Source organism: Schistocerca piceifrons, chromosome 3 (assembly GCF_021461385.2).
Source record: "Schistocerca piceifrons isolate TAMUIC-IGC-003096 chromosome 3, iqSchPice1.1, whole genome shotgun sequence".
NCBI classification, from domain to species: Eukaryota; Metazoa; Arthropoda; class Insecta; order Orthoptera; family Acrididae; genus Schistocerca; species Schistocerca piceifrons.
The window spans coordinates 691547525-691560955 of NC_060140.1; the positions used below are offsets into that span (position 1 = coordinate 691547525).

The 13431-nt window shown below is 44.0% G+C and overlaps 1 protein-coding gene across 1 annotated transcript in view; it reads left to right on the top strand.

Moving 5' to 3' along the window:
- The window catches only part of LOC124788966 (ATP-dependent translocase ABCB1-like), an 88287-nt gene that overhangs the window by 55986 nt on the left and 18870 nt on the right, over positions 1 to 13431 (top strand). Inside the window, exons 13-14 of the mRNA XM_047256256.1 lie at positions 2660 to 2863; positions 11902 to 12143. Coding sequence (XP_047112212.1) covers positions 2660 to 2863; positions 11902 to 12143 — 446 coding nt within the window. The remainder of the gene's footprint in view (positions 1 to 2659; positions 2864 to 11901; positions 12144 to 13431) is intronic.

Sequence of the window (13431 nt, forward strand, 5' to 3'; positions counted from 1 at the left end):
GAAAACGAAAATAAGTAACTTCAATGGGCAAACACAGCCTATACTTTTGTCACTCGAGAGTGCAATGAACTCTGACACCTGCATATGTTCACGGTAAGGTTAGATCTGACAGAGCAGAACAAACTATTTGCATAAATATATCAGATAACCATGCACACTATTACTTTCAGGGCTTATTCAAACTGAGTAGTCGTTATAACATTACTATTAATATTCACTGTAGAATCATAAATTGGACATAGATTCAGTATTACTTTTCAAACATTTTCCTATCTGACAAAAAATTGTAAATGTAGTTCACCGCAAAATTGTGAACTGGTCATAGGTTAGGTCTCTCTCAGCTAAATACTTTTCTATATAGAACGAAAGTTACATGTATTTCACTAACAAACAATTTCTCACTGAATTTTGAATAAAAAAAGTTACTGTTTTCATAGATAGTAGTCTTTCTATTAATTGTTATTTATCATGAGCATAAAGGATAAACTGTGGATCCTATTACACTATTAATATGCATTTTCAATACACAAGAGGAAACCAATATTGTACAGAATTTGGCTTGAATAGCAAGAGCAATTAAAACTTTATGTAATTAAGTAACTTTGTGCATTTGAACCACTTTCAATGGAGGGGGACCCTTAATATTGACCACTGTAGCAGAGCAAACTAAACACACTTCCAGTACACTAGAGAAACAAGTGCTTATCAAGCATGAACATATAACTCTCAACAGTTGCAGTTCTGAACTTTTACTGCAGTGAAACACAAATTTGAGATATTTGTAAGATCCTTTCAACAAACAATATTAATTTTAGCACACTCTAATACCATATTAATTTTAATATGCCTTCAATGAAGGACACTCGGTAAACACTTTAGCGTGGGAGGGACCCTAAGTGGATATGTGATTGAGGATAAATCACGGTAGGTATAAAATTTCAGTCAAATTTTACCATATATTTGGGTACACTATAACATTCTATGAGCTGACCCTTCACTGTACATTACTATGGTGTTCCATTACAGTGATTGCGCAAATGTGGTGGCGATTGCATGTTGGTTGGTGGTTTTGCAGGTAGAGTTGCTGGACTCCGTCATTTCTTGGTGGCGATGATAGATACCAATTCCAGAATAGTTCCAGCTCTTTATCCATCCATCCGAGGCATTGGAAAGCGTCAGGAATAGCCTCTCCCGGAACCAACACAATACACAACTTTTACATGAGCAGCTGATAGTTTGGTAGCTCGTCCCCGACTGACTCTTTGTTCCACCTTTTCTACCTAGGCCAACCACAATTTGCGAGCGCTACACAGTTCCGTTCCTGAGGGGAACCACAACACCTTTTACATACAAAATAACTAAGAACCCTAAGTGAAGGTCAGCAGTTTACATAACAGCAACCAAACATATTAAATAAAACAGAACAGTTGCACATATTGGTAGTTCTACACAAAATTATTTAAATAAAATTATTTAATTTTAAAGATAACCAAAGAGATTATATGACAAAGACAAAACATATAAATTGCTCATATTGTACATAGTACAGAGATTACTCTTCCTTTACTCTAAAAGACATCAAAGATTTTACAAAGAAAGGAGTATACAATTTTGTGTTATCGATTCAGTCAAACACATTTACAGAAGCTCAACGATGTAACATTAAATAAAACAAAAGGCAAAATACCGGGTGATCAAAAATTCAGTATAAATTTGAAAACTGAATAAATCACCGAATAACGTAGATAGAGAGGTACAAATTGACACACATGCTTGAAATGACATGGGGTTTTATTAGAACCAAAAAAATACAAAAGTTCAAAAAATGTCCGACAGATGGCGCTTCATCTGATGACAATAGCAATAATTAGCATAACAAAGTTAGACAAAGCAAAGATGATGTTCTTTACAGGAAATGCTCAATATGTCCACCATCATTCCTCAACAATAGCTGTAGTCGAGGAATAATGTTGTGAACAGCACTGTAATGCATGTCCGGGGTTATGGTGAGGCAATGGCGTCGGATGTTGTCTTTCAGCATCCCTAGAGATGTCGGTCGATCACGATACACTTGCGACTTCAGGTAACCCCAAAGCCGATAATCGCACGGACTGAGGTCTGGGGACCTGGGAGGCCAAGCATGACGAAAGTGGCGGCTGAGCACAGGATCATCACCAAACGACGCGCGCAAGAGATCTTTCACGCGTCTAGCAATACTTTGCTGTTTTTTTTTTTTTTTTTCTAATAAAACCCCATGTCGTTCCAAGCATCTGTGTCAATTTTTACCTCTCTATCTACATTATTCCGTGGTTTATTAAGTTTTCAAAATTATACTGACTTTTTGATCACCCGGTAAATCAGTAGAGCATTAGAGCTATGGTGTTACAGGGTGAGTAGCGAGGATACTTTGGTGAGGTGGTAAACGACTCGTGCTTCACAGGTTAGCAGATATTGAATGGATGGTGGAGCTCATTACTTGCAGGAGGAATTTGTAGAATTTTGATGTTACAGAAGTTCAGGGGATGTTAGGTACTGCAATTAGGGATACGTTTAGGATTCCACAGCTACGGATGGCGATGGAGGGATGCATTTCATTATTACCGGTTATGTGTGTGATACGTGGAGGCCGACACTAGAGCCGCAATGCCTTGATCCGCAGGCGACGGGCCAGCGCATCGGCACGGTGACGCAGTCGCTGGGCACGCTGGTGCTGGCGCTGGTGTTCGCCATGTACTACGAGTGGCGCGTCGGCCTGCTCGTGCTGGCCTTCGTGCCGCCGCTGTTCGCCGCGTTCTACGTGCAGGGCCTGCTGGTGCGCGGCGAGATCCTGAGCACGTCCAGCTCTCTGGAGAAGGCCACCAAGGTAAGGAACAGGAGCTGAAACATAAGTACGAGATGCGGTTAGCACACTGGTCTCGCATTTGGGAGGACGATCGTCGGCCATCCCTCTCGGCCATCAAGATTTATGTTTCGCGTGATTTCTATACATCGCTTCAGGAAAATGTCGGAATGGTTTCCCATTTTTCCCTACCCCAGCATCGTGCTCCATCTCTAAAAGTTCTCGTTATCGATGGAACGTTAAATTACACTACTGGCCATTAAAATTGATACACCAAGAAGAAATGCAGATGATAAACGGGTATTCATTGGACAAATATATTATACTATAACTGACATGTGATTACATTTTCACGCAATTTGGGTGCATAGATCCTACGAAATCAGTACCCAGAACAACCACCTTGATACGCCTGGGCAATCAGTCAAACAGAGCTTGGATTGCGTGTAGAGGTGCAGCTGCCCATGCAGCCTGAACACGATACCACACTTCATCAACAGTAGTGACGCGTATTGTGACGAGCTAGTTGCTCGGCCAGCATCGACCAGACGTTTTCAATTGGTGAAAGATGTGTGGAGAATGTGCTGGTCACGGCAGCAGTCGAACATTTTCTGTATCCAGAACGGCCCGTACAGGACCTGCAACATGCCATCATCTAGGGTTTCGCAGGAATCGAATGAATGGTAGAGTCATGGGTCGCAACACATCTGAAATGTAACGTCCACTGTTCAAAGTGCCGTCAATGCGAACAAGTGGTGACCGAGACGTGTAACCAATGGCACCCCATACCATCACGCCGGGTGATACGCCAGTATGGCGATGACGAATACACGCTTCCAATGTGCGTTCACCGCGATGTCCCCAAACACGGATGCGACCATCATGATGCTGTAAACAGAACCTGGATTCATCCGAAAAGATGACGTTTTGCCATTCGTGCACCCAGGTTCGTCGTTGAGTACACCATCGCAGGCACTCCTGTCTGCGATGCAGCGTGAAGGGTAACCGTAGCCACGTCTCCGAGCTGACAGTCCATGCTGCTGCAAACCTCGCCGAACTGTTCGTGCAGATGGTTGTTGTCTTGCAAACGTCCCCATCTCTTGACTTAGGGATCGAGACGTAGCTGCAGGATCCGTTACAGTCATGCGGATAAGATGCCCGTCATCTCGACTGCTAGTGATACGAGGCCGTTGGGATCCAGCACGGCTTTCCGTATTACCCTCCTGAACCCACCGATTCCATATTCTGCTAACAGTCATTGGATCTCGACCAACATGAGCAGCAATGTCGCGATAATATAAACCGCAATCGCGATAGGCTACAATCCGACCTTTATCAAAGTCGGAAACGTGATAGTACTAATTTCTTCTCCTTACACGAGGCATCACAACAACGTTTCACCAGGCAACGCCAGTCATCTGCTGTTTGTGTACGAGAAATCGGTTGGAAATTTTCCTCATGTCAGCACGTTGTAGGTGTCGCCACCGGTGCCAACCTTGTGTGAATGCTCTGAGAAGCCAATCATTTGCATATCACAGCATCTTCTTCCTGTCGGTTAAATGTCGCGTCTGTAACACGTCATCTTCGTGGTGTAGCAATTTTATTGACCAGTACTGTATAAATCTTTCTTCCTTCCCCTGCTGCAGAGCTAAAATAGACCAGAATCAGATTTTTCTGTGGACCTATACAAAGTACATTAAGACTTAACGTACGAAAAGAAACATTTCTTTCACTTAACAAAGTAAGCTGAGGCGACTGAAGTCATGGGATGCCTCCTAATATCGTGTCGGACTCCCTTTTGCCCAGTGTAGTGCAACAACTGGACGTGGAATGGACCCAACAAGCACTGTAAGTCTCCTGCAGAAATACTGAGCCATGTTGCCTCTACAGCTACCAATAACTGGGAAAGTGTTGCCTATGCAAGCTTTTGTGCACGAACTGACTTCTCGATTATGCCCCATAAATGTTCTATAGGGTTCATGTTGGGCAATCTGGGTGGCCAGATGATTTGCTCGAATGGTCCAGAATGCTCTTCTAACCAATCACTAACAACTCTGGCCCGGTGACATGATGCATTATTGCCCGTAAAAATTCCATTATTGCTTGGGAACATGAATGGTTGCAAATGGTCTCCAAGTAGGCGAACATAGCCATTTCAAGTAAATGATAGCTTTGGTTGGACCAGGGGACCCAGTCTATTTCTTGTAAACACACCCCGCACCATTACGGAGCCACCACCAGCTTCCACATTGCCTTGTTGATAACGTTGGGCCGGCCGGTGCGACCGAGCGGTTCTAGGCGCTACAGTCTGGAACCGCGCGACCGCTACGGTCGCAGGTTCGAATCCTGCCTCGAGCATGGATGTGTGTGATGTCCTTAGGTTAGTTAGGTTTAAGTAGTTCTAAGTTCTAGGGGACTGATGAACCACAGATGTTAAGTCCCATAGCGCTCAGAGCCATTTTTGATAACGTGGGTCAATGGCTTCGTGGGTCTGCACCACACTCGAACCTTGCCATCAGTTATTTCCAACTGAAATCGGGACTCATCTACCCACGCCGCGGTTTTCCAGTAGTCTAGGGCCCAACCGATATCGTCACAAGAGGGACTGCAGGCGATGTCGTGCTATTACCAATGGCACTCGCGTCGGCCGTCTACTGCCATAATCCACTAATGCCGAATTTCAACACGCTGTACAAACGGATACGTTCATCGTACGTCCAACATTAATTTCTGTTGTTATTTCACTCAGTGTAGCTTGTCTGTTAGCACTGACAACTCTACGCAAACCCCGCTGCCCTCGTTTGTTAAGTGAAGGTCGTCAGCCACTACTTTGTCCTTGGCCTGAAATCTGTTAATCTCGGCACACTCTGGACACTGCGGATCTCGGGATATTGAATTCTCTAACGATTTTAGAAACAGAATGTTCAATTCGTCTAGCCCCAACTATCAATCCGTGTAAAAATTTTCGTTTGCGACCATAATCGCGTCGGAATGCTTTTCGCATTAGTCACCTGAGTACAAGTGACACCTCCGCCAATGCAGTGCCCTTTTATACCTTGTGTACGCGATACCAACGCCATCTGTTTATGTGCGTATCGATAACCCATTATTTTTGTCACCTCAGTGTTATAGCCTTCCTTTTTTGATGTATAATTGTGAAGATCAGGCACTACAAATCGAATCACCAGAGCTGAAGATCTTCTTCTTTGAAGTGGGATATTAATTACTGGATCGTAAACGAAAACCGATGTAAGACAAGAACTAAATGTAGATCTCATTACAACTATGCTTGAAAAATACAGTCGTTAGTGGGCATGTCATAGCCAACATTTTCTAATAATAGGATAACTAAAGCTGCAATACTGTATAATCAAACGGGAATCAGAAACGTTGGACGCCCCTTAAGCAGTAGACGTGAACCGACCAAAAGACCTAATCCTTCAAGACGATGGTGATGACGCTATGAAAGATAAACAGTGTTGTCACTTTTTTAGGACTGGACAAATTTTCTACCAAGTTCACTCAGTTCTCAGATGGACGTCCTATTACCTGAGAAGAAATTGCAAAAGCCAAGGTTCGTTCATCAATCCTCTGCTGTTACCTCCCCATTCGTAAGTGCCACGATTTACACAGACCATGCATACTGCCTTACGGAAATTCAGTGGCCGTATTGCAAATTCTTTACTGTATATATTAGCCTCTTGCCCACAAAAGTGGCAACATTAACTTTTTCGACATGTTACTAAGTCATCATTAGATGACCTGAATAAGTACATAGTAATTCGTCAACCTAAAGAGTTTCACAGAGGTGCTCACCATTCAGTTTGAATCAAGATCCAGAGTGAAACTTTGTTGCAATTTAAAACTGCCTACCGGACCGGGACTCGAACCTGGGGCTTTCGCTTTCCGTGGGCGATTGCCTACCGGCGGAGCTACCGAAGCACGAATCAGGCTCCGCCCTCACAGCTTTATTTCCACCAGTACCCATTCTTCTATTCTCCAGAAGTTCTCTTGCGTACTTTGAGGATCAGTCACTCCTGGAAGAGAGGATGCCATAGCCTAGGACATTGTTTCCAGTGAGTAGAGAACTTGACCACTAAAGCCACAAAGGACCCAGGTTCGAGTACCGGTCCTGCACATAGTTTTACTCTGTCAGCAAGTTTTTCTCTCGCCACAGAGTGAAAACTCATTATGGAACAGCCAGAATAATACAAATATTTGAATAAAATCATGGTGTGTGTAAGGCCGCGTCTTCAGAAAGTACTAATGTTATATAACCGACATTTCGACCATCTGTACAACTGTGCTCTTCGGTCGTGCGGACCAGGATCACTGCAAATGCGGTCGAAACGTCGGCTGTATAGTTGTTTAGTGGTTCATAATGATGCATCCCAACACAAAAAAGGAATTTACTGAAACTGACAGTGGCAATCGAACTGATAACAGTACTATTGTTAAGCTTGTCGAGGAGATCCCCCTCTGTCGGCCATGGTGGCTGAGCGGTTCTAGGCGCTTCAGTGCAGAACCGCGAGACTGCTACGGTCGCAGGTTCGAGTCCTGCCTCGGGCATGGATGTGTGTGATGTCCTTAGGTTAGTTAGGTTTAAGTAGTTCTAAGTTCAAGGGGAATGATGACTTCAGATGTTAAGTCCCATAGTGCTCTGAGCCATTTGAACCAATTTAGATCCCCCTCTGTCTCCTGTCGCCACCGTCCCTCCGGAGATTGATAGTGACCTCTAGAGCACTTGTTAATACGGTAGTCCTTTGTCCTAGAGAGCACGGTGTCATCCACTCAGGTTTAGGTCTGGGACCGAGCCTACCATTTTGATATATTGCATCGTATTGTTACAAATCTCACTATAATATTATGTTTTTACTTTTTAATTTTACTCCTTTTCATATTAATTATCCTCCCCTCCTCCGCCCCCTCCCCAGGCTTCCCCCTCCCAGTAGATGCTGGCAGATGCACAGCTGTAACATGATAATATGAGAACATCATAATCGGTGCACACTTATATTTTCCATGTGCATAGGAGAGGACAAGGATACGTAATTACAAAAAATCCAGGCTCTTCTTATCAGGTGCAGCGGTGTAACTAGGGCAACTGGTGTCCAAGGCAAACTTCCGACTTCGCGAAATCATATACCGAACAGACCAGTACCGGCGATAACATAATCTAGCTCCTGCAAGGAGACATTATGCTTGTCGTCCCTGCGATTGTATGCCGCTTTCTTCCCTAAACAACAGCACATAATTCCTACACTATAGGCGTCATTGCATTAAATAGACATATACGTGCTATCTGATCGAGAGTATTCGCTCTCCTATTACTGGACATTAACAAGGGGTGTTCCGGCCGGAGTAGCCGAGCGGTTCTAGGCGCTACAGTCTGGAACCGCGCGATCGCTACGGTCGCAGGTTCGAATCCTGCCTCGGGCATGGATGTGTGTGATGTCCTTAGGTTAGTTAGGTTTAAGTAGTTCTAAGTTCTTGGGGACTGATGATCTCAGAAGTTAAGTCCCATAGTGCTCAGAGCCATTTGAACCATTTGAACAAGGGGTGTGTCGACCCTTCGCATTTATCAAGCTTGAGCTCTGTCTGTTGGAGACACTTTCATTTAAGTGTCTGAATGTCTGTGCGGCAATGGCGACCCATTCTTCCTTAAGAGCCGGAGCCAGTGAAGGTAGTGATGATGGACGCTAGGGTGTGGAGCGAAGTCCATGTTTTAGCTCATATCAAAATTGTTGCACAGATTTTAGATCGAAAGTCTGGGCGGGCCACTGGATTCCAGGAGTGTTATTGTCCACAAACCATTGCCTCACAGATACCGCTTTATGACAGGGTGCATTCTTGAGCTGACAATAACCATCGTCCTCTGAACTTCACCGTTGGCACTACAAACTGGTGGCATATAACGTTTTCCAAATATTCGCCAAGCCCAGTCTCTTCCGTCGGATTGACTTCAAATAAGTTGCCTCCAATCACCCACTGTCCAGTGACATCGCTGTTTACACCACCTGAAGCGTCGCTTAGCGTCGACTACAGAAAATTGTGGTTTATGAGAAGCCGCTCGACCATAGTTCCCCATTATTTTTAACTCCCTGGACACAATCATTGTGCTATCAGGACTGCTAGTAGCACGAGCGATTCCCTCCGTTGATTTCATGCAATTCTTACTACCACCCTCCAGAATCATCGATGACCTTGTCCGTCGTAAACCTTCGCGTTCCTCTTCACGATCACGTCTCCAACAGTCGACCTGACCAGACTTAGAAGGGCTGATGGATTTGTTACTCAGGTTGTATCCAATGACTAGGCCATGTTCGAATTCACTCAGCTCTCCTGACTGACACATTCTGCTATTACTGCTTGTCTGCTGGCAACACAATTCTCGCCGCCTCTAGTTGCATATGAAGGTCAATATCGCATTATATGGGGGTGTGAAGGAGAGGAGAAAAGGAAAAATAGTATGTGAATGTGGACTGAGAGAAGGGAATGAAAGAGGAAGCAGCCTAGTAGAACTCTGCACAGAGCTCAATTTAATCGTCGCTAACACTTGGTTTAAGAGTCATCAAGAAATGTTGTATACGTGGAAGAGACGTAGAAACAGTGGAAGGTTTCAGATTTATTGTATAATGGTAAGACAAAGATTTCGAAACCAGATTTTAAATTGTAAGACATTTCCAGGGACAGGTGTGGACTCTGACCACAATTGGTTATGAACTGTAGATTAAAATATAAGAAATTGTAAAAATGTGGGAAATTAAAGAGATGAAAGAAAGTAACTTTAAGAAATGAAATAGTGAAAGAAGCAAATAGATAAAAAATGCAAGGTCTAATAGAAATCCTTGGATAACAAAGGATATATTAAATTTAAGTGATGAGAGGAGAAAATGTAAAAATGCTTCAAATGACGCCGGCGAGAGGAAATGCAAACGTCTAAGAAAATCAGAATGACAGGAAGCACAAAATGGCTGAGCAGGAACGGCTGGAAGACAGATGAAGACCGTGGAAGTAGACGACACCCCGTTAGAATTACTAATAGCCCTGGGAGAGCTAGCCATGACAGAACTCTTCCATCTGATGTGCAAGGTGTGTGAGACAGGCGTAATGCCCTCATACTTCAAGCAGAATGTAAAAATACCAATTCCGAAGAAAGAGTTGCTTAAAGGTCTGAAAATTACCAAATTATCTGTTTAATAAGTCATGGCCGCAAAATATTAACACGAGCTCGTCGCAGAAGAGTTGAAAAACTGGTAAAAGACGACCTCGGGAAAGATCAGTTTGCATTACGGAGAAACGTAGGAACACGGGAAGCGATATTGACCCTACGACTTATTTTAGAGGGTAGATTAAGGAAAGGTAAACCGTGCTTTTGTAGAATTTGTAGCCTTAGAGGAAGCTTTTGACAATGTTGACCAGAATTTTCTCTTTGAAATTCTGAATTTAGCGGGCGTAAAATACAGGGAGAGAAAGGCTATTTACAACTTGTACAGAAAGCTGACGACAGTTATAAGAGTCGAGGGTCATGAATGGGAAGAAATTGTTGAAAAGGGAGTGAGACGCGATTGAAGCTTACGCTGTTATTTAGTTTGTACATTGAGCAAGCGGTGAAGGAAAGCAAAGAAAAATTTTGAGAAATTAAAGTTCTGAGAGAAGAAATAAAAAACCTTGAGATTTACCGACGACTTTGTAATCCTGTCAGAGACAGCAAAGGACTTGGAAGAGTAGTTGAACGGAATGGAAAGTGTCTTGAAAGATGAATATAAGAGGAACATCAATAAAAGCAAGCCGGCCGGAGTGGCCGAGCGGTTCTAGGCGCTTCAGTCTGGAACTGCGCGACTGCTACGGCCGCAAGTTCGAATCCTGTTTCGGGCATATCAGCAAGTCACTGCAGCAGAACGCAGCAGCTCGTGACCGCCAGAATACACGGATGTAGATGGTTCGCTTCATTCCACTGTATAAGTGAATATTTTGTTATTTTGCAAGATAATTATTTATTACTATTTATTACAATAGAGAATATTTCGTAATTAATTATTTTATTCCATGAAATGAATCCAAGTGTGTAAAGCATGTTGCGAAATATGGTATATATTTTTTTATAAACCTTGCACCTAAAGTCATTAAAAAATCATTGGCATTGGCACATAAATTAAAATTTGCCTTTCTCCAGAAATATTTCAAGTCCGAAAGGATTAAAGTAGTAGACGGGTTTTGCTATTTGGATAGCAAAATAATTACTGATGGCCGAAATGGATAGGATATAAAATGTGGATTGGCAATCACAAGAAAAGCGTTTGTGAGGAACAGAAATTTGTCAACATCGAATATAAAGTGTTAGAAAGCCCTTTCTGAAGGTATCTGTCTGGACTGTAGCCATGTATGGAAGTGAAACATAGACGCTAAACCGATTAGACAATAATAATAAAAGTTTTTGACATGTGATGTTACATAAAAATGATGAAGATTAGGTAGGTATATCACGTACCTAATGAGGAGATATTGAATGGAATCTGGGAAAAAGGAAATTAGTGGAGCCAGGCAGAGTGGCCGAGCGGTTTAAGTTCTAGGAGAGTGATGACCTCAGCCCATAGTGCTCAGAGCCATTTGGAAATTAGTGGCACAACTTGACTAAGAAGGGGTCGCTTGATAAGACATATTCTGAGACATCAAAGGATCGCGGTTTAAGTACTGGAGGAAAGTGTGGGGGATAAAAATTGTAGAGAGAGACCAAGAGATGAATACAGTAAGCAGATTAAGAAGGATGTAGTTGCAACAGTTATTCGGTGCTGAAGATGCTTGCATAGGATAGAGTAGTTTGGGCAACTGCGTCAAACCAGTCTTCGGCCTCGAGGCCACAACAACAACATGGAGGTGTCCAGGTGCTTCTGATCACATAATGTACTGAGTGTTGAAAACTTACAGGTCGTGTTGGAAAGTAGCCATATTCGCACGAGGGGATCTGGCACCCCTCAGGGACTCGACCCATCAGTGCCACACGGATACTTTCCTGTGTACTGTGCACTGTGTAGGCAGAGGCATGATGACGCTTGTGGCAGGTGGCGGTGGAGTCGGTGGGCAACATCCGCACGGTGCTCGGTCTGGGCCGCGAGCGGCAGTTCCTCGCGCAGTACATGGCGGAGCTGCAGCCGGCGCTCGACGTGTCCAAGCGCCGCGTCCACGTGCGCGCCCTGACGTACGCGCTGTCGCGGAGCGTCGGCTTCTTCGCGTACGCCGCGGCCATGAGGCTCGGCGGATCGCTCATCGCGTCGGAAGGCCTGCCCTACGAGAACGTTTACAAGTGAGTACCACCCTGCGAAACTGAGACTGCTAGGGACTGTAAATGCCTTGTCGTTAATCACTGTGCAGGTCCTGTACAGGAAGCAGACTGTTTCTACACTGATATTGCGCTTCCTACGCGAAACGTATGTGGATCTATGTTCACTATAGCTCAGACAACTATCAACAGAGAAAATAGTAAATGGAGTTTGCGTGATAGCTACTTAAGAGATTTACATACTTTGTAGGGTGTAGTTGACAGACTCTTACACATGCGAGTGTAGCCGAGTCGGCTCAGTGCTTCCCCCACTACTGTGGAGATTGCGTGAAAGTTACTTAAAAGTCTTACATACTTCGTAAGGTGTAGTCGACAGACTCTTACTCAGGCGAGCGTAGCCGAGTCTGCTCAGTGCTCCGGCTTACCCCACTACTACTCTATTCCGAGCAGATGTATGAGTGAGACAGCGCTATACTGAATACTTCACACATGGGAAACTTAGGAAGACGTGTTTGCAACTCAGTACGATTATTTCTAGAAGCGAAAATTGCATCATTCTTTTATAAGCAGAGTTGTATCGGGTATGTTTATATTCAGCTTTTTTATTTTTCTGGCAAAGGAATACCTTTTATCACTCGATTAAAGAAGCACGCAGAAGTGCCGCAACACAAAGTGGCATGGACTCGACTAATGTCTGAGATGGTGCTGGATGGAACTGACACCATGAATCCTACAGAGCTGTCCATAAATCGGTAACCGTACGAGGTGGTAGAGATCTATTCTGAACAGCACGCTGCAAGGCATCCCAGATATGCTCAATAATGTTCATTTCTGGGGAGTTTGGTGGCCAACGGAAGTGTTTAAACTCAGAAGTCAGAAGAGTGTTCCTGGAGCCACTCTGTAGCCATTCTGGACGTCTAGGGTATCATATTATCCTGCTGGAATTGCCCAAGTCCAACGGAATGCACAATGGACATGAATGGATGCAGTTGATCAGACAGGGTACTTACGTACGTGTCACTTGTCAGAGTCGTATCTAGACATATCAGGAGTCCCATATCACTCCAGCTGCACACAACCTACATAATTAAGAGCCTCCACCAGCTGTAACATTACCCTGTTGACATGCAGCCTCCATGGATTCATGAGGTTGTCTCCATACGCGTACACGTTCATCCGCTCGATACAATTTGAAACGATACTCATCCGACCAGACATCATGTTTCCAGTCATCAACAGCCGTCCATTGTCGCCAGGCGAGGTGTAAAGCTTTTTGTAGTGCAGTCATCAAGGGTACACGAGTGAGCCTTCG